This window comes from Lepisosteus platostomus, chromosome 11 (assembly GCF_059453375.1).
Source record: "Lepisosteus platostomus isolate fLepPlt1 chromosome 11, fLepPlt1.hap1, whole genome shotgun sequence".
Classification (NCBI taxonomy): Eukaryota; Metazoa; Chordata; class Actinopteri; order Semionotiformes; family Lepisosteidae; genus Lepisosteus; species Lepisosteus platostomus.
In genome coordinates, this window is record NC_142621.1 from 30,404,361 (window position 1) to 30,431,870 (window position 27,510).

At 41.1% G+C, this 27,510-nt stretch overlaps 3 protein-coding genes across 3 annotated transcripts in view; 2 read left to right on the plus strand and 1 right to left on the minus strand.

Moving 5' to 3' along the window:
* Positions 1-27,510, plus strand: part of LOC148652406 (uncharacterized) — an 80,833-nt gene that overhangs the window by 4,169 nt on the left and 49,154 nt on the right. The window lies entirely within an intron of this gene.
* LOC148652407 (ras-related protein Rab-3A-like) lies at positions 4,264-15,480 on the plus strand. The gene is made up of 3 exons (XM_088599092.1): positions 4,264-4,475; positions 14,230-14,348; positions 15,252-15,480. Exons 1-3 carry the CDS (start codon positions 4,311-4,313, stop codon positions 15,478-15,480), a joined length of 513 nt encoding a protein of 170 aa, XP_088455218.1. The 5' UTR covers positions 4,264-4,310.
* Positions 14,483-27,338, minus strand: LOC148652408 (nardilysin-like). Its single transcript, XM_088597616.1, has 9 exons — positions 27,327-27,338; positions 26,390-26,603; positions 25,801-25,923; positions 24,848-24,905; positions 24,600-24,673; positions 23,651-23,720; positions 22,951-23,028; positions 22,265-22,385; positions 14,483-15,633 (listed from the first exon to the last, which is right to left on the minus strand). The coding sequence occupies exons 1-9, from the start codon at positions 27,336-27,338 to the stop codon at positions 15,580-15,582; spliced, it is 804 nt and encodes a 267-aa protein (XP_088453742.1). The 3' UTR covers positions 14,483-15,579.

A 27,510-nucleotide genomic window follows, 5' to 3' on the forward strand; every position in this document is an offset into this window, starting at 1 on the left:
GATGTCCCTGAAGATGTCGTTCATAAAATTATGAAAGACGGCCGGAGCGAGGTAATAATATAATTCTGATAATTAATGGCTATATTCTGCAGGGTTTAGTGTATAGATCATACAAATCAAATAGTCGATGGTCTATCATCTTTATTGACCCCCTAATGTAAACAAATTGTCAGACATTCAATTCTCAATAATCTAGGATCGAGCCAGAAAAAAAGCTCATAACAAGGTATTAACCTTTCATTTCTTTTCTTTTAAAGTATGAGTACATAACACATTTTTAGGAATGTAAAGACATTATTTTGATCAGAATCCAGTTACAACCATATGGGTGTGTTGTTATGTGGTCTGTAACAATATACAGTAATATACAGTGTGATTGATCAATATCTTTTTATTGTACAAAATCTTTGGATTAAAGGGATGTAGTAAATTGGAAGTTCTCCGAGACTAGGGTGAAAGACACCTGGATATGTAAGAGTGAGCCGGATTCCTTGCAGTGGTGCTGAAAGAGTCAGTGAAGCTTTGAGCGTAGAGTGCTGTACAGTTGTATAACAATCATGTGTGAGCCTTCATTTAACCAGATAAATCAATTGGGAACAAATTCTCACAATAATGACCTGCAAATGCAGTTATGCAGCAGGACAGGAATGACATGGAGTTCAGAATCCCTACATCTCTTCCACAGTGGTCTCTTGTTACTGGTAAATAACGCTCATATTCACATCAGGCCCAAGATTGCTGTTGTGTCTACTGGTTTTCATTCTTCTTTGGACTCTTCCTGACTTGGACGGAAACCATTGTGGACTTGAGTGGTCCCGGATTAACTGTTTACCACAGATTCCCAGTGTTTATCTTCTTTGACCGGCATTATACATTGCATATAAAGCCTGGAGGGTTGCAGACCAGGAGTGAGTATCACTAGTGTAGTGTCACATTCAGAGCTGCCAACTCTGGTTTCTTCTTGCATTCACCCTTCACTGTGAATTGTTTGTGTGCCACGTAGCCTGCTCAGCTCGCTTTTTACTTGCCCAGGGCTGACTATGAGTAAAGACAGGGAAGGGCAGTCCCAGGCCTCGCGGGCTGAGCTCCTGGAGGTGGGACAGGTAGAGTATGTTTCAGTCAAACGACTGTTCAGTTCAGTTCAGAAACACAGATCAAAGGTGAATCCAAGAAGACCCTCAGACCATAGGGAGAACATGAGGTGCCCATCCCTGGTTAAAGGCATCAAGTTGTGTGGAAGCCTACTCTATTGCAGTGGTTCACAGGTCCAGTTGTGGAAGCCCACAAGCCATGTCTTACTGGTGTTTTCTTTCTACATTGGGTTTTCAAACATCCTTATACAGAAAGGGCAAAACAGTTTGGTGCTTGCAGTCTTTGAGGTAGCATGTATCACTTGTTCTATCCACATACTGTAATATACTCCACACAAAAAAGAAAGAAGTAAATGGATAATACAGTATGATTTTCCCATTTTTCTTTCATAATTGCATAAGTATACAAACCCTTTCATGTGGTTAGCCAAAATTAATTGAGGGTGCTCAAAATTAACACGAACAAGCCACACAATTAGTTAAGGACCCCTTGTGAGATAGTGGTTCACAGGATTGTACAATAAATGCACCTGTTTCTGTTAAGGTCTTTCAGCCAGGTACTGAATTTCAAGCAAAAATTGAACCATGAGGTCTAAGGAGTTTTCAAAGCAGCCCAGAATAAAATTGGAGAAAAGCACAAATGGGGATAAAGGCATAAGAAAGATAAAAAAAACACTGGCTATCGCTTTGAACTCGGTGAAGTCGATCATTAAGAAGTGAAATGTGTATCGCACCACCCACACACTGCCTAGATCAGGTTGTCCCTTCTAACTGAGCAGCTGCACGAGGAGGAAACTGATTAAGGATGCAACTGTCAGGCCAACAGCGACTTGGAAAGAGCTACAGAGTTCAGTTACTTGGGAGAAAATGAGCATCAATCAACACAATCTGTCACTCTACAGTATGGTAGAATGGAAACTCTTCTCAAATCCTACATGGGTTTTGCAATAAAGGAGTGTAGTGGTACTGCAAACAAAAATCAAAATGTTTTGTGGTCAGATGAGACAAAACTGGATCTTTTTCTAAACACAATGTATTGCATCTGACACAGAACCTACATAGTACAGCACTCAGTCAGCATCATCGCAGCTATCAAACCTGGTTGGTGACAGCATTGTATTATAGTTCTGCTCCTCATCGGCAAGGACAGGGAGCTTGTCTGGACTGTTGGGATGATAGCGAGAGGAAAGTATCAGTAAATTTTAAGGAAATCCTGCTTCAGACTTAAAACCTATTTAAAAATTCATCTTTCAAGAGGGAAAAGATACAAATCACTGGAGTGGTTTAAGAATGAGAAAGTGAGTGTTCTTATGTGGCCCAGTTAAAGTTCTGAATTGATTGGGACCCTGTGGAAAGATTTGAAAACTGCTGTCCATACATGATTTCCAAGCAATCTGAGATCTTGAGCAAATCTTACACCCAGCTAGTGTAAAATGCTGGAAGGGGCATATCCAACAAATATTGAGTTCGCATGTCTAATAGTATCAATATTTTTCATTATTTTTTTCTGTTTACTGTAACCTATCTCACCCTTAAAAGTCTTCAGTTTGAGAATTCAAGTTTTAAATCAAATGTACAGCCCCAGTACAATTTAGATGAGTGAAATATGGCTTTACCTGTGAATTAAGTGGGAAATTTAGACAGGCCAGGTTGAGCTCAACCAAACTGGAATTAAAAACCCGAACTACTATGGAATCTAAACATCTGCAGTTTATGGCCAAAAAATTCCCACAACAAGCCCTAAAACAATTGTCAGTGCTATCATCATCATAATCCTCCAGCGTGCAGAGGTGACGATATCCCAACCGCCAATCGACAATTTGTAGGACCTTGAGACAGCAGAATTACAAAGGCTCCTTTCATTAACACCAAGAACCGAAGACAGGTCAGAAATTGCTTGGAAGTACAAAGATGACCCAGACGAGTTGTAGTCAAGTTTTGTGGACAGATGAGACCCACATAAACCTTTGCCATAGGAAAAGGAAGGTGACGGTGTGGAGAAAGAAAGGAACTGCAGAGGTCCCAAAGAGTAGCACCTTTGAAAGCCACCTCATTACAAGTGCTATTAATTTACACTAATGCTGTTGTGAAAAGATTATTGTTTTTACGAATGGTAACTTAACAGGAGTTCAGCTGATCATTGTTCTGCTTGAGCTGGAAAATAATTACCACTGAGCAGTGACAGTAACTGAGAAAAAGCCAAAGCACATTGTATTTTTGTCTTCTCTATGATTCAGCATGCTATTTCAAGCAGATCTCTATGCTGGGCATACAAAAAGATAAGTTTTATGGAGCAATTTTTGAAAAAAACAGACAGTGAAACAGCCCTTCCTACAGGCCAAGCTCATCAAATATTTGTGTGTTCAGTTTTTCTCACAATGTCATGCAAATTAAGGAAAAAACATAATAAAATAACCGGTTTTACTTTAAAAAAAAACTCAGAAACAGTGGTTTCCACAGAGCCATATTGTTCTTTTGCAACATTGTCCTAGAAGTAAAGGCTTTTAAAAGTATTAAAAGATGGCTCAATGCCTGATTGCACAGTATTTTTGTTTATGTACTATTGTTCCAAGCTGATGGACTGATGTGTGACCATAAATGTTGGAAGATTGCTTGCTTGGCAGCGCATGGCCTATAAATCTCCTAGTGTCATGATTCTTTGACATGTAATTAGTTCTTGCCATACAGTTTAGTTACCCACTTCATGATGTGCAGCTCTGTCACAAAAGGCAGACAAACAGCGTGTGCCCGCAGTTCTGCTATGAGTAGTCTATGTGTTTAGCAAACAGATGTACAAATACCTCCTCTACCAGGTTAATTCTACATAAATTAGTAAACTCATTAATAATGGTTAAAATAAAGTTTTGAATGAGCCCTTATATATCTTGACTACTTTAACAAATATAGACTTGAGAAGTTACAAGAACAAATTTACCAGAATTAAACTTTGCCTTAAAGAGCACACACAATAAAAGCATTATGGGTCTTTACAATCTATTCAGATGTAAATCCATTGTAATTTACACTTAATATTACGATACTATGATTGCATCAGCTGGGAAACAAGGCTGTTTAGTAGTTAAAGCAATCATCGCGAAGCTGCTGCCCAAGACCCAACTCTGTCGCTGTATGTGGTCCTAAGTGTATTACACTGTTTATTCTAAGTGACTGTAAAAGACTCCAGTATCAGAGGTTTGATAGGACCAGAATTTTGACTACATGTTCAAACTGCTGATCATCGGCAACAGCAGCGTGGGCAAGACCAGCTTCCTGTTCCACTTAGCCAACGACTCTTTCAGCAGTTCCTTCGTCAGCACCGTGGGCATTGACTTCAAGGTCAAGACTGTGTACCGCAATGACAAGAGGGTCAAGCTGCAGATCTGGGTGAGTCCACCTGTTATAGCACTCTTCACAATAAAGTGATTTTAGAATGGATGTGTAAAATCTATCGCTTCAAAGAGCTTTACAATACGTGGAAAACGCACAACTCCAAATAAAATGCAAGGCAGTTACAAAAACGGATAGAAATAATGCAGATGTAGAAGGTGGAACAATCACACAATAGCCTTTATGAAAATGTTTTTCTTTTTAACCTTAGGTTTAAATATACTGAAGCAGATCCTCTCATTGAATAGCAAAGGCCTGGAGGACCTATTGTTACGATCCCTGCCTCCCGGCTACGGAAGAGGCAGAAGAAGGCGTAGCCTTACTCCATCAGTTTACCTATCAGTTTTCTTATTCACCACCACACCCCCGTCTCATCCTATACTTAAACACCTGTCTTTTCCTACCTCGTCGCTCAGTATTGGTTTTCCTTTCGAGCTTCCTAGTTGCGCTACTCCTTCTTCTGCCTTGTGTCCTTCTTGGTTTTCGGTTTACGGTTTTTTCCCCTTTTGACGAGGGTTTTTCGGATCACGGCTTGGCTTTGGTGCTCACGCTCTGTTTTGGATCTCTGGCTTCCCCTGGACTATCGGATTGTTCTATTGTCTACGGTTTCGGATCACACTTTGGCTTCGGTAACTCGTTCCCTTTTGGATCTCTAGCTTCCCCTGGACTCTCGGCTCGTTTCTTCGACTAAGGCTTTCTTTGGATCACGGCTAGGCTTTATCAGCTCCTGCAAGTGGGTTCATTCACTGGTTTCGGTTTCTCTTACCGAATCCGTAACACCTATGTGCATAAAACTAAATTTTCCCTAGAACTGGGAGAGTGGTCAGTTGGACCAAGCCTGATGTTTTAAGCTGCCATCTGTGGGATTTTGACTGAATGCCTCTAAGTCAGAATCGCTCAACATTTCCAGTTGGCGACTACATTACCCATTCTCTAATCTCTCCTTCAATGTCTTCGGAATAATATCTCTTGTTAACTTGAGTACAATTGGTAAGATACCATCAAAAAGGCCATTTAAGTTCCTTTGTCTGCCCTTTAAGAGCTTTGACAGAGATAAGGATTTACGTGCCTTTAGCTTTGTGCTTAAGCTGATCATTTCATTATTCCGTATTTTCCAAAGGATTTCAATAACCAAATCCTATTGCTGAAGTGTTGCTACAGCCCATTTCAGCAGGTGGGTAAAGAGCTTGCTCCAGTAGTTGATATGTTAGTGAGGGACCCTTTATTGCTGCTTACACCCAGGGCCGGCTCCTGGCAAAGGCAAACTAGGTGACTCCCTTGGGCCCCAGGGGCCACCATGGGGCCCCCTCGATGCACACCACTTTTTTTAATCGCCACGTTCAAATGTGAGTGAAAAATGTACTGTAACGTCTTCTTCTGTTGCTGCGGTGGATGATCCTAGTGAAAGCCCGATCAAAAACTGACCAATCATGATCAAGAACGTAATGCTTCTGAAGCGCAGAAAAGAAGAACCGGATAGGCAATCTTGAAACAGAGGTGTGCCAAATTAATTCACTGTAATAACGCATTTGTATTTCATAGGCTTCTGCGTCTGTCCGATCCATGTAACTGGTAGTTAAGCCACGTTTTCAGGCTAGACACAGCCTGCTGGAGGTGTTTTACTAGACGTTAGCACGTCTGTACACGTGCCGCCTGGGTCACCCGGCTAAAGATCAAGTGACTGTACAAGTGACTGTTCAGCAGTTATACATAATCGGCTTTAAAACGCATTCATTTTCTTTGCAGTTTCTCCTGTGTTTAAATAAAAGGTGTTTTTTGTAAACCCAACCTAATTCATTTATTTCATTGTTCTAAATATTATTAGTGGAGTTATTCTTAGTGGTATTATTAGTAGTGAATATGGAGGGGCCCTTTTCCAAAATGTTTCCAAAGGCCCCCAAAAAGGGTTCTGAACTAGTTACCAGGGAGTCGTGCATCCAAGCCCTCTTTGAGCAAAGCAATATCTTAACACATGAGCAAAATCCAAAACAAAGTCCTGTTACAGGCTAGCATGCTAATGTCCTTCTTTCAGACTACCTGACTTTATTTCCTCAGATCTGATGAGGAAAATGATGATAGGAAGGGATTGTTAAAACTGAAGCATACCTTCATACAGTATGTTAACCATTTACTATGTACCTGTTGTAAGAGGACCCGGGGAAGGGTAATCTCTAACAGGTATTTCCGAAATGAAACACTGAAAATGCTAGAGATTGACCTTAGCAAGATGGCGAACAACGAGACACAGCTGAGACGCATCAGGAACCGGAATATAAGTGGCCCAGAGGCAGTGAACGGGGCGGAAGCCGGTAAGGTGAATGCGTTTCGGAGGAAAAGAGTGGAAAGAGGTGGATGTTAAGGATCGGGCTAACGAACGACTGCAAGGAGAAAAGGTTTATGATTTTGGATTACGGACACTGGTTTAGGATACATCGCGGATTGTCTTTATTACGAACTTTTGGAACTCGGAACGAATCAGGACTAAGGGAACGGATTACGGACTGTATTCGGAAGGCAGGTGTTGGAAGAAACGCCACGGATCGGAGGACAGTAAAGTGTGGTGTAAGTACGACCTTCGTTTACATAAACTATCCCCCGGAGACACCACAATTGGTGGAGGATGCGGGCAGCTCCCGCTCGGGTTTGAGAATCGAAGAGAGCAAGTTTTTTTTGTGTGTGTGTGTGCGGGTTCCGCTTTGCGCGTGTGAAGAAACGCTATGGAAGAATTACTACAGCAGTTGTCCCAGGCCACCCTCGCCCAATTCCAGGCATTACAAGGACAACGAGAAGCTAACGAAGCGCAACTGGAGGCGAACCAAATCCAAAAAGAAACCAACGAACGAATTATAGAGGAGCAAAAATTAATACGCGCAGAGTTGTGCAGGTTAAGGGAAGAAATCTGGCAGGCCCCGGTAGCGGGGAGAGGCACCGCTCAGGAAGAACAAATTACGCTAGAAAAGATGACTGAGCTTGATGATGTGGAAGCTTATTTAACCACCTTTGAAAGAACGGCCGCTCGAAATGCATGGCCCAAAGAACAATGGGCTGGGAGAGTAGCCCCTTATTTAATTGGAGAAGCCCAAAAGGCATATTATGATTTAAAAGAAGAAGATGCAGAGAATTATGAGACTCTGAAAAACGAAATATTGGCAAGACTAGGGGTAACCATGGCGATACGAGCAGTCCGGTTCCACAATTGGAGCTACCAGATGAACAAGCCTACGAGGTCTCAGATGTTTGACCTGGTACATCTGGCAAAGAAATGGCTCCAGCCAGAAGAATTAAACCCAGGACAGGTGGTAGAAAGGGTGGTGTTGGATCATTTCGTGAGGAGTCTGCCTGTGCACCTGAAAAGAAAAGTAAGTGAAGGGGATCCCCAGACCCTAGATCAAGCCGTGGACTGGGTGGACAGACACCATGCCACAGAGGCCCTGATTAGGGAGAGAAAAGGGGACTTTCGGAGGGAGGAGAGAAGAATCCCCAAGAGTCTGGAAACCGAAATAAAGTACCGGCCAATAAAGTATAGTGATTATCGGGAACCTATACAGTTAAAAAAAACCCTTAGGGGGAAGTCTGACTCAAGGGCCCGGCCATGGGAAGAAACCCAGCGATGTTTTAATTGCCAGGAAGAAGGGCATTTAGCCAGCTATTGCCCTGGCCTGCCCGAACCCATGCAGGTAGACCCCAGAGATGAAGCCCTATGCAACTACCTTACAGCGGGGGTCCCGACCCGCGAGGATCCCCATCTTACGAAAATCGAGATAGAGGGAGAACCCATTGAGGCCTTATTGGACTCTGGCAGTGCGGTGACCCTGGTGACCCCTACAATACTTCCGGGAGGACTAGAGATTCCAAGAACAAAGGGAATACCTATTACTTGCATTCACGGGGACACCAAAGACTATCCGACGGTCGAATTGAGCATCTCTACAGAACAGGGGACCTACCGCTCAACAGTAGTAGTTGAGCAGTTGCCATACCCTGTCATACTGGGACGAGACTGTCCCCATTTCCTCCAGATTTGGAACACGATCCAATCAGCTAGGCCAAGACCCATCCCCTGGCCGGAAGACAGTGGTGATGGCCCTGCCGACGACCCTGATGAGACGGACCCACAAGAAAGCGGAACTGAACTTGGAGCTGAGTTTGGAAATATGGAACTACCGAACTGGGAACCCTCAGAACATCGGGGTAAGTTTGGGACAGCCCAACTAGAAGATGGGAACATGTCAGGAAAATTGATGGGGAGTGGTGTACTGATCCTAACACCGTGAGTTACCCATATTTTATGACAAAGAATAATCTCCTTTATCAAGTGCAGCAGAAGGGACAGGAAGAAATGGAACAACTCCTTATTCCCCGACCTTACCAGATGAAACTCCTCAACTTGGCCCATAGCCACCTACTGGGTGGGCACCTGGGGGTAAAGAAGACATCCGAGAGACTCCTCTCTAGGTTCTTTTGGCCAGGAATCTATAAGGCCATCGAGAAGTACTGTCGGGAATGCCCCGAGTGTCAGAAAAGTGCGCCACAACCTTATTATAGGAACCCTTTGATTCCCCTCCCAATTATTGAAACCCCCTTCGAACGGATTGGGATGGATTTGGTGGGGCCCCTGATCAGAACCACCAAGGGTCACCAATACATTCTAGTAATAGTAGATTATGCTACCAGGTTCCCCCGAAGCCATTCCGTTGAGAGCTGCCACCGCCAAAAACATAGCTAGAGAGCTAGTACAACTGTTTGCTCGAGTCGGAATTCCTAAAGAGATCCTAACTGATCAAGGAACACCTTTTATGTCGAAAGTCATGCGAGACTTATGTAAGCTGCTGGGTATACAGCAGATCCGAACCTCTGTTTATCACCCTCAAACTGATGGTCTAGTAGAACGTTTTAATAAGACCCTGAAAAGCATGCTTAGGAAGACGATGCAAAAGGATGGAAAAAATTGGGATCAGCTGCTTCCGTATCTCATGTTTGCGGTTCGAGAAGTACCGCAGGCTTCGACTGGATTCTCCCCCTTTGAATTATTATACTCTCGGAAACCACGGGGCCTATTGGACGTGGTCAAAGAATCGTGGGAACATCAACCTTCCCCTTTACAAACTATCATTGAGCATGTGGAACAGATGAGAGAAAGAATAAAGGTTATTGTTCCCTTAGTAAAAGAAAACCTGGAGAAAGCCCAGGCTCAACAACAACAAATTTATAATAGGGGAGCAGTTGCGAGGGAATTTCAGATTGGGGACAGAGTACTGGTGCTAGTTCCAACCCCAGAGTGTAAATTCTTGGCATCCTGGCAGGGACCTTATGAAGTGGTGGAAAAGGTGGGGCCAGTCAACTATAAGGTCAAGCAACATGACAGAAGACGGCAGCATCAAATCTACCACGTCAATTTGCTGAAAAAATGGCATGGCACCGAAGTTCTGCTCACCCACTTTTCCCCAGACCCACTGGAAGAAGAAACGGGTGCGGTAGCCGTGGGAGACCTGGCTCCGGCACAAAAACAGGAACTACAAGAATTCCTGTCCCAAAACAAAGATGTTTTTTCCCGGACACCTGGTCGAACCCACCTTATACAACATAAGATCGTCACGGAACCGGGGAAAAAGGTAAGGCTACCCCCGTATCGAGTACCAGAAGCTAAAAAGAAACTGATTAAAGAAGAGGTGGGTAAAATGCTGAAGATGGGAATAATCGAGGAATCCCATAGTGAGTGGGCTAGCCCGATAGTTCTGATCCCCAAGCCAGATGGAACTATCCGATTTTGCAACAACTTCAAAAGGTTAAATGAGATCTCGCGGTTTGATGCATACCCCATGCCCCGTATAGATGAACTAATCGAGCGATTAGGTAACGCTCGATACATCAGCACCCTTGATCTTACGAAGGGATATTGGCAAGTGCCGCTGGCCAAAGAAGATAAAGCCAAAACCGCTTTTGCCACACCTGAAGGACTATATCAATATAGGGTCCTACCCTTCGGTTTGCATGGCGCGCCCGCAACATTCCAAAGATTGATGGACCGAATTCTGAGACCGTATCGGGATTTTGCAGCCGCCTACTTGGATGACGTTGTAATCCATAGCATGACCTGGGAACAACATCTATATCACCTGGAAGCAGTGACTGGAGCGTTGCGAGCAGCAGGATTAACGGCCAACCCAAATAAATGTTGTCTGGGGGCTAGGGAAGCCAATTACCTGGGTTATACGATCGGGAGAGGATTGATCATGCCCCAAGATCAGAAGGTACAATTAATCAAGAACTGGCCCAAACCAGCTACCAAGAAGCAAATTCGAACGTTTGTGGGACTAGCAAGTTACTATCGGCGTTTCATCCCAGGGTTTGCAGCCATGGCCGCCCCTCTACACGATCTGACGAAGATGAGCTGTCCGGAGAAAATAAAATGGACCGACGTGGAAGAGAGGGCTTTCCAAGACTTAAAAGCAGCTCTCACTTCTCAACCCGTCTTACAGGTACCAGACTTCAGTAAGCCTTTCATGGTACAAACTGATGCTTCAGACACTGGGATTGGAGCCATACTGTCACAGGAGATTGAAGGACTAGAGCATCCTATTCTCTATATCAGCCGTAAGTTGAATCCGGCCGAAAAACACTATTCCACGATTGAGAAAGAATGTCTAGCAATCAAATGGGCCCTAGACTATTTGAAATATTATTTATTGGGAAGACGATTTATATTATACACAGATCATGCGCCGTTAACATGGATGTTGCAAAATATGGATAAAAACGATCGAATTACGCGATGGGGTCTTAGTCTGCAAAGATTTCAATTTCAGACGGTCTATAGACCCGGAAGGAAACAAGGAAATGTAGACGCCCTCTCCCGAATGCACTGTTTGTTTTTTTCTAGATCGCCCGAGGTCGGGGCTGATCTCAGGGGGAGGGAATGTAAGAGGACCCGGGGAAGGGTCATCTCTAACAGGTATTTCCGAAATGAAACACTGAAAATGCTAGAGATTGACCTTAGCAAGATGGCGAACAACGAGACACAGCTGAGACGCATCAGGAACCGGAATATAAGTGGCCCAGAGGCAGTGAACGGGGCGGAAGCCGGTAAGGTGAATGCGTTTCGGAGGAAAAGAGTGGAAAGAGGTGGATGTTAAGGATCGGGCTAACGAACGACTGCAAGGAGAAAAGGTTTATGATTTTGGATTACGGACACTGGTTTAGGATACATCGCGGATTGTCTTTATTACGAACTTTTGGAACTCGGAACGAATCAGGACTAAGGGAACGGATTACGGACTGTATTCGGAAGGCAGGTGTTGGAAGAAACGCCACGGATCGGAGGACAGTAAAGTGTGGTGTAAGTACGACCTTCGTTTACATAAACTATCCCCCGGAGACACCACACTGTATACACCAGATACACAATTACTCATTAATTACTCACTAATTACTCACCAAGGTCCAGTGTGGAAAATAAGCAAAGGGAGTGGCTAGGACAGAAAGCACTGACTGATGTTTCCCAAGGATCAGGTGTGAAACACTGCTTCATGATGTAGAGCAAGCCTGAAAGACCAAGCTGTTCTCACATCTGACACCCCTATAAGTATCGGAAAGATCAGTGCTCATTGGCTGTGTATTACTGGAGCCCGGTTGTAATTGATTGTGTATTGTGTCTGTGTTGGAAGGAGGAACATTAACCTGTGATGCCGAGAACCAGAGTCTCTGTTGCACTGGATCTTTATATTCTGGAGTACTGTGGGAAAATCCATCCTAAACTGCATTACATGATTGTTACTGTGTTTTGTGTTAACAGCAAAAGCATGATAGAGATATCTGAAGTGGCTGCTCAGAGGAAGCACACCACATTTTCACTGGCTAAGGATTCTGCTACTTTATTGCTTTTAAATGATGTCATCTGCCTTCTGTAGCTTGAATATGCCGTTGAACAGTGATGACATTTAACGTGTCGCATGTAAAATGGTATCCCTTGTAGTGGGTCTTAAAACAATTCATTAAGTTTTGAAACAATTCTTTTTGTTTTTTAATTAGCTTATATTACTCCTTTGTTTAAAAAGCAGACTTTTGTGTCCAGCCTGCTCAGTAATAATTGGCCCATGTCTAAATGTACCATTTTCAGCAAAGGTTCAGGAACATGCAGTGTGCCTTTGCTTAGAAAATCATCAGCAGTCTGCAAAGAAGCTACAGAAACTATTTCTGTATGGTTTCAGATATGTGGCTAGTATAGAAAATGCTCATTAGGTTTGCTAGTGATTTATCTATTAGTGTTGATTCTCTCTCTGTATATTTTTGTTCTGTTGGACTTTATTCAGTGCTGCTGTTGATCCAGTTGATCGTGTCTTCTTACTAAATAGACTAGAGATGGTTTCCAGTGCTATTGGAATTGTTCTTGTAGTTTCCATTTTCCCTAACTGATAGGAAACCATTAATTCAAGTTAACACTAGTTTTCCTTAATACAGTTGGTTACCAAAGGTCCCACAGGTCCCTCATAGGACGTACTGCTGATTATTTTTAAGGCCTTAACTGTATTAGCTTCAGATTACATCAGTAACTTTCTATTGCTTTGTACATTTCCATGCTGTCTGTGTTGTCTGTGCTCTGATGTTCCTTCTGGACACAGCTCAGGGCAGTACACTCTATTGCTTCTTGACTGTAGAATTCTTTCATTCATGTCAGATCTTGTACATAGTTTAAATCTCCTCATGTTTTTTTTTTACTTGGCTTTTTCTTCTGTTTGAGCATCAAATTTAATTTGTTTAGGTTAGTCATCCGTTTAAGTGCATCATAATTTATATGATTAAATACAAATGTAAGGATCCAAATATATGAATGGTGATGAGGATGATGATTAGAACATAAAAATGTTGCAAACAAGATGGTTCTAAGATCCAACTTGCTCATTTGGTTTCTTGTAGTTAATTGATCTGATATTGTTTAGCTGTGTTCTTGAAGGATCCCAGGTTATAATCTTGATTCTGCTACCTGTCTGGCAATATGTTTCAGGCTCCTGAAACCCCTTGAATAAAGCTATACCTTCTGTTCTTGATCCTAAATCCACTTGTTGTTACTTTTCACTTGAGTCCTCTATACCATTCTTCAGGATCAACACTGAAACATATTATTTGTTCTTGTAATTTTATTGAACTGTATACAGTATGCTGGATAGTCCAGTGCTACGGTGTAACCCTACTAAGTTATTTTGTACTGTGGCAAAGACGCACTCTGATTCCCCCAAAAAACAGAATTATGAAGATAAAGGGAGCGGTAGGCTGCTAATCTCTCCTTGCAAAGCATTTCTGCAGCACTTGAGAGAAAAGGGGTGTGTTGCTGTGTTTAGTAAGTCAGGAAGGAGATATTGGAAGAGATTATTACTGCCTGCTCCAGTGTGACTGAGGTTAAGAGGTGATTGCAGCCCTGTCATGTGCAATTAGTTTCCTTCAGGTGACAACAAATCACTGGGATTTGCGGGTGCATCATAAGCTTTGCTTTTAAAATAATATTTTCTCACTTTAGTAACCTGATTGGTTACTAAAAGTGGTTCACAACCTTTTAGTGGAGAGAAGAGATTCCATCAAGCCTTGTGTGGATTGCTACAAAAACCCCAGGCCAAGGATCGAGCTGTGGGGCTTCAGTTTTTCTGTAGCTTGTACGATTTAACCCGTACTCCTGTCTTATTTACAGTACAATATTTCCATGGCGGGGGCAAAGGAATTTTACTGTCTTTAACTCATGCTCACCTTATGATTTCCTCAGGACACTGCAGGGCAGGAACGGTACCGGACCATAACAACAGCCTATTACGGGGGTGCTATGGGCTTTATCCTCATGTATGACATCTGCAATGAGGAGTCCTTTAATGCCGTGCAGGACTGGTAGGTATAACACAAGTGTCCAAGGCAGTATTTCAGATATTTATCGGGCTGCTGCAAAAAAGTTCAACGAAAAACTTCAGGATACAAAGCAATACAAGTGTTGTGTTCCATTTCACTAAAATAACAGGTAATCCTCGTTTTCTAAACACTTTTATATTGGAAGCGCAATTCCCACTCTTTAAGACTGTCTCTGCATAACATTTCAGTTCTAATTAATTAATTGGATTATACTATATAACACTTTTCACCCTATTACATATAGAAAGCGACCCCTTTCATCCACTGTTGAAATAGAAAAAATGAAGTGAGAAAATTGCTCCACTAACTTAATTCAGGGGGATTTAATTCAGTACGCCAAAGTAGAATTTAGCTAGGACACTGGCTAAAACTAGTGATTTTAGGAGTGTACCATGGTACAATGACTTTATTTAATGCCTCACCTGCATGTGTAGTGTCCCCTGTTACAAAACATTGTGATATTGCTTTTGGAAGTCCTTGTCCAGAAACAAAGAGCACCACTTATTGGGCAATCTACACAACGTACTGTATAGCAGCATTCTTGTTTTTCTTCGAGGTCTCCCGTCCAGTCCTGACCAGGCTCAGCCTTTCTTAGTTTCTGAGATCCGATGAGATGCACAACTGGCTGGACTGGCGTTCTTTTGAAGGTTTAACGGGAACTGTCACAGGCTTCCTTAGCTGCTGAGTGGAATGTTCTGTTCGGTATTCCACAATACATCTGGAGTCAGTTTAATTCACAGGGGAGAAACAAAGCTTAGTTTCCAAATTTTGGGATATCCCATAGTGCTTTGCGACCTAGCAGTTTCTGTATAGAGTAATGATGTACTCCTCCATAACCACTGAACATCATTACTATGTACTGTATGTTTCTTCTGTGTTTCTTAGGGCAACCCAGATCAAGACCTACTCATGGGACAATGCCCAGGTCATCCTGGTGGGCAACAAGTGCGACATGGATGATGAGCGAGTGGTGCCAGCAGACAAGGGCAAGCAGCTGGCTGACCAGCTGGGTAGGTCCATGAGACAGCTGGGTAAACTCCTGTGGGAGCTGTCAGACCCTCCTAGTACAAGAGTTAGGAGAAGCAGAGAAATAAATAGGATGGAAACTCCTTAAACTTAAACAGGAAACCGACTGGCTTTGTCCAGTTTTTGGCAACTCGTCACGGTTTTCCGGCTTCTTCATTGTTCAGTGGATGGGGTGGCTGTGAGGGCATCAGACCAGTCTGTAACATTGCTGTCCAGTATAAGCGTGTCTGCTGAGCTCCATCTGATTGACGGGACAATGAAAATATGGTAAACATATACTCACATTGTAATGTAGTAGTAAGTCATTTTTTAAATGTTGTAGTTCGTCTTGTAAAAATGTTACAAGTACATCATCTGTCAACAATTACACAGGTTCTGTTTCCATATTGCAGATTTTGGTTACGTAATATTATTTTCTAATTTCACGTTGTGAATATATGATTTGGGCAAACAGAGCCGCAAAGAAGTACATTATGGGTTGTTGTTTTTTTGTGCAGTTTTATCTAGAACAAGCGATGCTTAAACCTTTGTCTGATTCTTGTGAAACTATCCACACGACAGTTACCTAGGAGTTGACTTCACTGATGGGATGTTTCTAAAAATCCATCCACTGTAAAACGTCTTCTCCACTTGTCCCGCATACTGTATGTATTCGCTAATGAAGCTGTGTGTTCTGAGCCTGGTTCTCTACATTTCTGTATGAACCAGCTTAGAGGGCTAAAGACAGCTCGTGTTTAAATTGAGTGTAAGGTAATTTATGCTTCTAAAGTCATGGTCAGCATTTATTATTGTACTGTGCTGTAAACTTCTTCTGTGCCTAATTACATTATTTTATAGCTTTATCAAATCTGTACGTTGTCTGTCGATAATGTTTCTGTAGTGCTTTTTCAGCCCTCAGCATGTGACTGCGCCGGTGGCGCTGTGGGTTAGGTTCCTGACTTCCATGTCACACGGTCTGTGATCGAATCCCATGGAACTACAGTATGACTTTATTTTTTTTAACAAACATTTCTTTGAAAAAATGAAACATTTCCCTTGGTCAGAGATTAAATAAACCCTCACTCGCACCAAACAAATTTATATTTCTAAATATCACAACATGATCGAATTTAAGTCTTTTTAATAACAATGAATAGTCACCTATGCGTTACAAAATAAACATTTATATTGATTTGAATCGCGTTTTGATTTAAATCGTAAACGCGTGTTTAAATATATGTGTTTAAAGGCGATATACTGTATAAAAGCGCTGATTCTTATGGAATGTGTTCCGCCGGGGATTCAAAAAATTATTATTTTTTTAAATCGCGTATCTAAGGAAAATTGCAGTATAACTTTGTTCATGCACATCATTATACAGTATCTCATTTTGTATTTCTATTAAAAAAAATCGTTTGCCCAGCCACTATTGTTGTTATTGTTTTCATCCTGTAAAGGGCTTTGAGGAGCACAGCTTTCTCACCACTTAGATTACTTTTTGACACCATCCTTACACAAAGCAGAAACTTGTATTTTCCAATGACATACAAGTGCAAAGATTACAGATTTTAATCGTCTTTTTTCTGAACCAGGGAAAATCTGATCATGTTTCTCTGTAACAATAATAAAAAACTTTATTTTACATATCACCTTTAAAAGTGGCATCTCAAAACAATACAGTAGATGTAAACCACAGATTACAAAGTAAATACCCAGACAAACGCAAACACGTTTTTAATAAAATGCTTTCATTCATTCAACAGAGAGAGAGCGTAAAACCTGGGTGTAACAGCTGTTCCTTTTTCTGATCACTCGCTCTCTGGATAAACGTCTCGCCTGTCCAGTTCTAACAATTTATTTTAGTCAAAATTTTATATATCACCTTTAAAAGTGGAATCTCAAAGCAAAGTAAATACCCAACACTGATTGTACCCATCTGTCATGCTAATAAAACACCTTGAATTGAATTGAATTGAGGGAGAGAGGGGGGGAGGGCGAGCGAGATAACCAGGACGCAAGGCAAATAAGATACACTCCACAGGCATTCACAACAGCAACATATGAAACGTTTGCACATATAGTTAAGTTATTACTTGGTTTTCAAAGTGCAATGAAATACAATATTATTGTTGTTGCTGTTCTTGTTGTTTTTATCCTGTAAAGCGTTTTGAGAAGCCACCTTTAAAGGCGATATATACTGTAAAAGCGCTGATTCTTATGGAATGTGTTCCGCCGGGGATTCAAATTTTTTTTTTAATCGCGTATCTAAGGAAATCTCAGTATAACTTTGTTCATGAACAAACAGTGGCATGTTACATTATTATTAGTTTTTTTGTTAACAAGGCTCGCCAGCTAATGTGAATCGAAACCTGTCTTTCTAGCTTTTAAAGTCGTGCGATGTGTAAGCCACAATTCAAATAGAGAAAAAAGAGCTGACTGACAAGATTTAAGATGTGGCTGTCAATGTTGGATTAAAAAAAACACATTGCCCGACGTTTGTTGCATTGCTTGAAAAATAACTTTATTTCGAGAGACTGGATAAGTAATTCAAGTGTTTTTGTTAACTTCCTGAAAAACAACTAATAATTTAACTATATGTGCAAACGTTTTATGATATGTCGCTGTTGTGAATGTCTGTGGACATGTGCTGGCTGGACAGGAGGCTCTACTGTACACAGAGAGGGGCGGGAGGAGGGGACAAGCCGATACATACTCTTAGAGTTTGATTAATAGGGAATATAATACAAAAATATAGTACTAAAAATAAGATACACTCTACAGACATTCACAACGGCGACTGTCAGAAGATAGGACACAGCGGCTCAGGCACCCGCTGAATGGAAAAGGGGCACTTTAATGTTCTGTATGGCTAATACTAAAGCCAATACTAATATTCAATACTTTAATATTCTTTTCTGTATGTTTAACAATAGTGGGTACTGGCCTAATTCGTCCCTGCTCCCGTTGTTAGGTGTTAATGTGTTGTTAAGTGTGAATTTGTACCTGTTTCCCTGAGGTCTGGCTTTTTTTCTGGAAAACCATAACTCTGGTCTTGTCCAGATTGACTGTCGGCGCCCAGGTCTGACAGTGCTGCTCCAGCAGTGCCAGGTTCTGGCGCAGCCTCTGTTCTGTGGGCGACAGCGGGACCAGGTCGTCTGCAAAGAGCAGGAACTCGATTTCCATAATTAATGCAGATCAGTAAATCAAGGGACAAAACAACTATTGCGCCCGGGTCCTCAATGGGCTTAACGTGCTAATGCGTTGGTTTAACAGTCCGGGTGTGGCAAGCCTCTAATGTTTAACCTTTAACTGTTTTTCCATCTACTGTATTGCTTTGAGATGCCACTTTTAAAGGTGATATGTAAAATAAAGTTTTTTATTATTGTTATAGAGAAACATGATCAGATTTTCCCTGGTTCAGAAAAAAAGATCTAAAGTGCTACACCTAACTTTCTTAATTCGTATGTAATGTATTTAAAGCAGTGAACTACTGTAGGTGTAACATAACATTCAGAAATACAATCGAGAACAGTTTTGTGGTGTTTGTTTAGATGAAACATTCCTAAAACGTATAACGTAACAAAATTAAAGACGATTAAAATCTGTAATCTTTCCACTTGTACTGTATGTCATCGGAAAGTTTCTGCTTTGTGTAAGGATGGTATCAAAAAGTAATCTTAAGTGGTGAGAAAGCTGTGCTCAATGTATTTAAGGGACTTAAAAGTAAAAGGAGATGCTTCATATTGCTTGACTAATTTTAAAAACTAAGTTATAAATGCAGTTATAAATCCCTCGGTGCCGCCCCGGGTGTAAATATCAAAATATACATTCGTCCCGGGCAGAGGCCGAAGAGCACCCGGCTGGGGTGCGCGGGGAAGAGCAGGACAGGAGTGAAAGGCGGGGTTTAGGAAGGCGTACAGTCTGGGCAGGTATAGATTACACTTTTCTAAAACGTATTTGAAAAATAAAAACGATAACAATCTAATCCTTCCACGTTTGATCCCAAAATCCCAAGAAATGTAAATCTAAACGGGTAGAAAGCTATGCTGAAAATTTATTAAGATACTTAGAAGACAAAGATACTGTATCAATTTATGTTGCATTAGCCTGATTATGATTAAAAAAACACATATAATTAAACACGCGTTTGCGATTTAAATCAAAACACGATTTAAATCAATATAAATGTTTTTTATTGTAACGCATACTGTCCAGCCTCCATTTCTCTATAAAAATTTACTCTATTACACACACACACAATAGAAGCAGGAAGCAGAACATAAATATAATCATATCGTTATTAAATTCTTTAGATACGCGATTCCATATTATATTAGCAGAAAAGCTTAAAACTACCACTTTTTCACACGCTATTTCACATGCTAGTTAAATACTTTGATGCTTAAAATCGTTAGGGAGAAATGGAATACCAGTGTGTATTTTTCCTTTAAAGTACCGATTCCTGGAATCTGACTGGCTGACACCCTTCTGAAGTGGTTCCATAAAAATCTGGTATACGGAAAATAAAGCGTTGATAAAAAAGCCTGGATTCTCATGGATCTCATACAAGTATCTTTTAATACAGTCTTTGCTTTGCTCTTGAGGATCCTTGTGATATTTTGAGCTCTAGTTGAATGATAAGTGTCGCATTTTAAATCATTTTCGTAGTTAGAAATTATGAAACGCCCTGTTAAAAGCAAGGGAGTTTTTATGCCTGTTGAAGTAAAACAAAATGCCTGACAAAGTATGGCTTGGACAGATTCCAAGTGCTTGTACAAATGTGCTAAAGAAATTATACTTTGAGTATACAGCTTGTCCAAAGTCATTCATTATTAATACTATTAGTAATATCTTCGGTAAAGGCTTTGATGCATAAATATTTCTGATAAAGGTAGGTTGTGTACTTTTGTCCAACTGAGCAATCTTGCTTTCATAAAATATACCAACATTTTAATGACTGATGATTAACATGCTGTAATACACAGTTCAAAATTAAGAGCTCAAATGCTGTACATGAGAGGTTAAGCTCCCCCTGGCGGTTTTACAAGGTGACTCCAGATAGTTTCCGGCATGACGTCAAATGACGCGATTAACTGCGTGATACTGCGTGAAACCGCGTGATACCGCGTGATACCGCGACACGCCCACTGGGGTATGCCGCGAAATACCCCACCCATTTTGAATGGCTGCATCTGTACCTCTCAAATACTGTAAATCAAGTTAAAAATATCTCAAGACCGATTCTGGTCATAATGAAACCAAGTTTCGTGTATGTTTTCTTTAAAGTACCGAGACCAGCCATATACTGTATGTTTAAGTTCCAAAATTAATATCGTTTATGGCCTTCACACGCGTTGCAGTATGCTCCTATTCTTTTTATGCTCAGCTACTAAGATTTCCCTTCAGTGGTAAAATTCCATATAAATATTCAATACTTAAACGGGCACAGTTAAGACATTAAATATACATATACATACTGTATACAGTACAGTTTGCATACGGTAATATGTTTATGTTCCTAAATCAATCTCTTTTATGAGCATGTGAAAGGCATGGTGAATCGATTCTCAAAAATTACTGTACTTTGCATGAGTGGTGTTACTTTTACAAAGATGGTCAATGAAAAAAAGAATGTGGACAAGGGCAATACTTTGAGTTTACACTTACAGCTTGTCCAAGGTCATTCATTATTAATACTATTAGTAATATCTTCATTAAAGACTTTGATGGCGACAGCTCAAACATGAGAGGTTGAGCTTTATTAGCTCCACCTTGTGGAAATTCCGGATACTATTATTTTGCTTGCGGTATTATAGGAGAATTTACGGTAACTAGCAGTATTTACCGGTAACTCGCGGTATTTACCGGTAACTCGCAGTAGACTGCGTACAGCGTACCGGAAAATAATGCGGTATCGCCCGCGCATTTTGAATGGCTGCATCTGTATGTATAAATTCATTAAAAGGTATTTCTCTCTCTCTCCATTCTCTACTTTATTAACTGTGCTGTTTATTTTATATATATATATTATTCCAATTAAAGAGTTTTAAAATGTTTTTTTCCTTTGTTATTTTCCTCTCCATTGATATAAAGGGGGAGGATGGACATTTCCTCTCTCACTGCCACACGGACTGCTAGATGCTATTACATTGGGTCTCTTGCTTTCTAACCCCTCTATGATCAGCACATACATCTGTTAACCATTCAACGACAATAAACCCTGGTGAGTCTGCAATTCTGCTCTCCAGTCCCTCCTTCACCTCTTGTAGACACAGCTAGGGCAACTACCTGAGGATGGCTGCAATATAATGAATAGTAATTCTCCACCTGTGTTTATGCAACATTTAAGAAAGGGGTCGCTTCTGACTTTTGTCAAATTTGGATTACATGAAGACTTACAAAGACTCAGGAGTGGGTGTAATTGCATCAGTTGCCATTTTACAATTTAGCCTAAAAAAATATCTAGCTGAGCTACAATCCAAAAAATGATTGAAACGAATAAAAACGAAAAACAACCACTTCTTCTGAGAGATCATAAACAATATGGAGTATGGTAAATATTAAATTGCCATGTGGCAGACAAAAAGTAAAAATGGTCTGCATGTGCACACTGTGCAGAATCTTAAACATCTTTGGTCCAAAAGCCAGAAGCAGAGGGAGAGCGTGTTAAATAAAACAGTATCTGGTTTACCTTCACAGCTAGAAAGACACAAAATCACACAGTTGTACACCATGAAATACTGAACTGTAAATGATAGTAGTTATAATTTAACACAAAATTCAGTGATTTGAGCAGTCCACCCAGATGATTTGCCTTTTTCAGCTTTGCTATTGGGTACGATTACTATCAGTCCCACTGTTGCCCACCCCAACCCCCCACAGGCGAGTCTGGCCTGGTAGAAGTTCTGATAGCCCTCATCCGTCAGTGTAATAGAGATACTGAAGATGGAGTATGTGGTGTTCCGATCGAAGCCGGACTCACTGTTCCCCCCAAACAGAGCAAGAGCCCAACACCTACAGGAACAAACCACAAACTGTTCTCATCTGGTCAAGTCTACTGCACTGTTCGGAAAATACTGAGCACAAAATCAATTAAAAACATTCGTGCTTAATTTACTATCACAATTTCCCACATTCCTGGAGTATTGCAAGTTAAAACAGGTGTAAAAATGAACTCCAAAACTGAGGCACTGGCCAGGTCTTCTGTTCAAACCTGTATTGCTCTTCTTCATTTGCTGCTATTCCTACTGCTTAGTTCAAAACTTCTATTTAGATATCCATCCACCAGCCATACGGGAAAGGGTGTAGGATGCCTGCACCATCATCACTAGAATCGAATGATTCACATTAAAGTTTCATTAGAAAACGCAGTGGAGCACACATTTTGTTGGCATTTTGGAGCAGTTTTAAAAGCAATTTATGTTTTACCTCTTTATGTTCATTTCAGTGCAGGAAGGGAAGGGGTTTAACACCAGCTGATATTTTTCATACTAGGAAGTAAAAAGTAACTTGAATTCAGGTAATTGAAGTATGCAAGGAATCTCAACTACAAGATGACGCCGAAGGACCTTTCACTTACTTTTTCCTGAGCAGGGACAGGATGCTGCCAGTGCCTTCATGGCCAATCAGCCAGGAAATGTAATGCAGAGGCTTCACCCTAAAGGACAGACACAACAGCAAAACAGCTCAGGAGTGCTCTTCTTAACATGCTCAGCTTTCAGGGAAATTGAAACGGAAGGAATGATTCTGACTTTTAAAAAACAGACTCAATGATTTGACCACAAGATCATATTTCTCAATATTGTCAATTTACTCTTGTAAATACTTCAGCTTTACTCTAAAAGGAGTAAAAAAAACCAGTATGACGCCTTTAAAATGGTCCTAGACCACCAATCATTAAACTTAACAGAAAATAAGAACAGTTTACAAATGTCATGAAGTCATTTGACATATCTAGCCACAAGCTGCTCTCAGGACTTCATCCAGCAGTTTCTTGAAAGAAGCCAGAGTATAGGCTTTAACAGCATGGCTGAGGAGGTTGTTCCATCCTCTACAACACTAACCACATGCAGCATCAAGAAGCCTGTTTTTGGGGAAAAAGTAGTTCACCTTCACTTGCTTGAGACATTGGAAAAAATCATCGTAAAGAACCAGCAGTCAGCAAGACCTCTGACAAGGACAGCATACGAGATGGGAGGTGGGGGCCATGGTAAACAATATCAGCCTGTTTCGATGTGTTGCAGCATCAGTGATGGCAGGGGTGGGGTTCAGAAACACACCTGTAGTGCTTCTCCTGCGGAGGCAGAGCCCAGGTGAGTGTGAGAGCGTGGACCTTCCTCACAGGCACCACTGCAAGACAGTCACACACAGTCTCAGGACAGGCACCATGACAGGGCTTTCGCCCTCCACATTAAAAAGCTCACTAGCAAGTCCGATAAATCAGCACCCCTTCCATCAAACCACAGGTATAGTAATATTCCACCACCATTTGTTTGGAAATTAGCCAAATCTGAACTGGCCACTTCCACTTTTACCTTAATTTTAAATAAAAGTGCACAGACAACATCAGGACAGATGGTTTTCATTATAAAAGAGGAACAAATGAGCTCTTGCATGTCGACTTTCCATTCACTTCAACAAATACAAATTTTATATCAATTGACTGCCGTTGAACCACACAACATGGTAAGTATGTTACTGAACAAAAGACAAAGCCCTCATTTTGATACTATGTTGAAAAATCTCCTCCTGGGATCATTAAAAACCCATTAAATGGGATCCATTTAATGGGATCATTAAAAACACTAGCTCCAAACTACTAGCTACAGTTTCAGCGAGACCACTGGCAGTGCAGTCGCTGAATATGCTCCAAATTTTGGAAAGGTTTGGATGAAGACAGTGTACAGGTCTCACGCTTTCATGCGAAGACATGCCCCTGTCAACAAGATCTGTGACATCATCGAAAAGGATTAGTGCAAGGGGATAGAGGTAGAGAACCACCAGCTGTGTGTTTTGCAAGACTGATACAGAAACATCGCTGAGGATGCCTGCCTCGTGTGTGGGCTAAGCGGCACAGACAAGACGCAAACTGAATCCTGGCGGATGGACAAACTGGGCTTGGCAGACTGGGCTGGACCTGGCCTACGGGCCACATACTGTATTTGACCACCTTACTTCAGTGGGACAGTGTGGACCCACTCAAACACAAAAGCTTCTCACCACACCCACCTCTATAGAGTTTGTTGAAGGCAACAGTCTCGAACGGGTCTAGGAGGTGAGAGAAGTCTGGCTTAGGCAAGCCACTGAAACCAAAGCAAAAGCAACAATCAGTTACCACATGCAAAATAACAGACAACCAAGATACTGTGCCCAGCGAGACAGCCGATTTACTCCACCTCTCCCTGAGACTGGACAGCACATGCCGCAGTGTACTCAAACACCCTCTCAAATGTGCAACTACTGCAGCAGAGACTCACTTGTTAGGAACACAGCTGAAGATCTCTCTCACCCAGGCCTCCAAAGTGTCCAGGGTCTCTGCAGCACAGTAGAGAATAGAGTAATCCTTACAACTGCTCAATATAAACGCAGAGTGACATATATTTCATAGAATGACACCTGAAGAAGGCTCCACGGCCGAAACGTTTTGTTCTCTTTCTTCTTTTTTTCAGCATGGAATAAAGCTATTACTTGTTCTATTTCATAGAATGGTTTGTTTGTGCTAGTAAAAAGATACTCTCACTTAAAAGAAACGGTTCTTAACTATGAAGTTGTTCCAGCACTGAATAAACCAGTAATGGAGGTGTTAAATGTCATTTAATATAATACTTCAACTTGTACATCAGGATCCACTTGATTTAATATCTCTTTTATTCTTCCACTTTTTCAAATCTTTCAATATTGTACAACTGCAGACATGTAAATACTCTCTCAGTACAAGGTGGTACCATAGTACTGATCTGCATGAATCAAGACCTTAGTTATAATTACTTTTTTCCCAGAAATCTTTATTTTAAAAACATGACTACAAATTAAGTAGCACAACTGAAAAGAGTTAAACTGGATTGACTCATTTGCACATCTTTCAAAATTCCAATTTCAAGCACAGGTCATCTCTGACAAACCTTGCATATGCATAGCTATTATTCATGGTAAGGAAAATGAGTCTGTTTCTAAACTGTTACACTCTTGCTAGGATCCCATTTGACCTTAGATGGGCCACAATCATTTCCAAGATCAACTGCACCTGAGGCAACACTGAAAATGCAATCCAGCCAGTTTTACCTCTTAACTGCACAGCCCAGGTCAGATATATCTAAAATGTGTAACACTGGCACAACAAAAAAAAACTCAGCTAAGACTCAAAAGGGTGACCTGACATCCATTTTTCAAACCTCTGGCACCCTCAAGACCCCCCCCAGCAGGGCGTCACCTTTAGACTGCACTGCCAGGGTCATGTAGTGGGCAGAGTAGTGTCGCTGCCAGAACTCCTTCAGTCGCGCGTAGGTGTCGATGTTCTTCTCTCGGGGCTCATGCTTCAGAGTCTGAGCGTTCACTAAAAACACAGACCAGAAAAAACAGATTTGCCACAGAAAGAAAAAAAAAACATTTCCACCATGGCAGCAAATATCTTTTAACAACTTTGTTTTGTGGCTAAATTTCAAGGTTTCCAGGTATAACTAATTCTCATAATGAAACGTACAATACCCTTGATTTTCAGAGTGAAACAAAAAGAAAAAATTCCCTTTCTAGTTTTCCAGGCTGCGAACTCTGAAATAAGCCAGTAACAGCCGCTGGATACTTTAGGCTTTTATCCATATTTAAAAAATATTTCAATTTGTATTTACAAATCACAAATTTGCATTGTGTGGTGATCAGTTAATGTTAATAATATATATTTATGATTATGAGCAGGCAAAAGATGTTGCAGCAATATGGCAATAACACACTTTTTAGAGCTTGTACAAGTGTTACTTGTATATGAACCTGTTTTTCTGAGGTGCATTTTTTTTTCACGTCACATTCCTCCACCAGCTCCTCGAAATCGCTGTCCTTCTCATCCTCATCGTGTTCTGACTCTTCCTCGGTTCCCTCCCCAGAGTCATCTTCCTCTTCCTCCTCCTCCTCCTCACCCTCACTCTCCTCTTTCTCTGAATCTTCGTCTTCTGATTGGGATGCCTTCCCATCCACACTGGTTAGATCTGAGATGAGGAGAGCTTTCAGCCTGTTGTCCAGCTGTATGTATCAAGAACAGAAAACAAAGCATCACAGGCCCGAGAAGAGATTTCAAAGCTTCATTGCTACCACTGCATCGGGGCTAGCCAGGCAATGCTTAATACAGTAGGTCATTTGGGAGCTGTTTTCTGGCAGGAAAGAGAATGACATTGATGGAAAAGGTTAAAATTCAAACTGAGAAACTGTTGAATTAGCCAGCACTCTGTGGGAAGAAATAACTAAATGATTTACTAGCCAAAAGAAAGTGACTGAATTATTCATGCGTACCTAATGAGTCAAGTTTGACTGACTGGTCCTGGAAATATGTAAAACTGATTTTTAATTTTATGTGGGTTTTATTGATTCCAGGTCTATATGCAGAGTGCAGTACAGCACTAACTATGTTTGCAATGCACAGCCTCTTTGTGCATGTTCTCCAACTGGAGACTCTTTAAGAGACCTATGCTTTCAAAAAAGCAAGACGCATTGATGGACAGGGGTATAACCACACATAAGTGGAAATCTTTGGGTCAGAAGGATGTGTTTTTATCATCAGTACCATGCTGGCAGAGTTTTATCTTCACAATGATGATTAATAAGTCCTAATGTGAAAACTGGTCAAAAGAATAAAAACACCAGCTCTCTCATAATGATTGCAAGTGGCATGCAAATGAGAAAATACAGAACAGCTTAGATCCTGACAAAATACTATAAGGAGAATTCAGTTTTCCAAGTATCTGTTACCAGCCTGTCCATAACAATAAGAAACTGAAACAATCTTTCTACTCCCCCTGACAGCAAATTAAATTTCCCCAGTACCCCAAGAAATATTTTTGACTCACAAAATTATATGTATATAGACTGTTTAAAGCATTACAGTTTTAAAGTGTTTACGAAGTGAATAGGGAGCTGTTAAATACAGTGGACC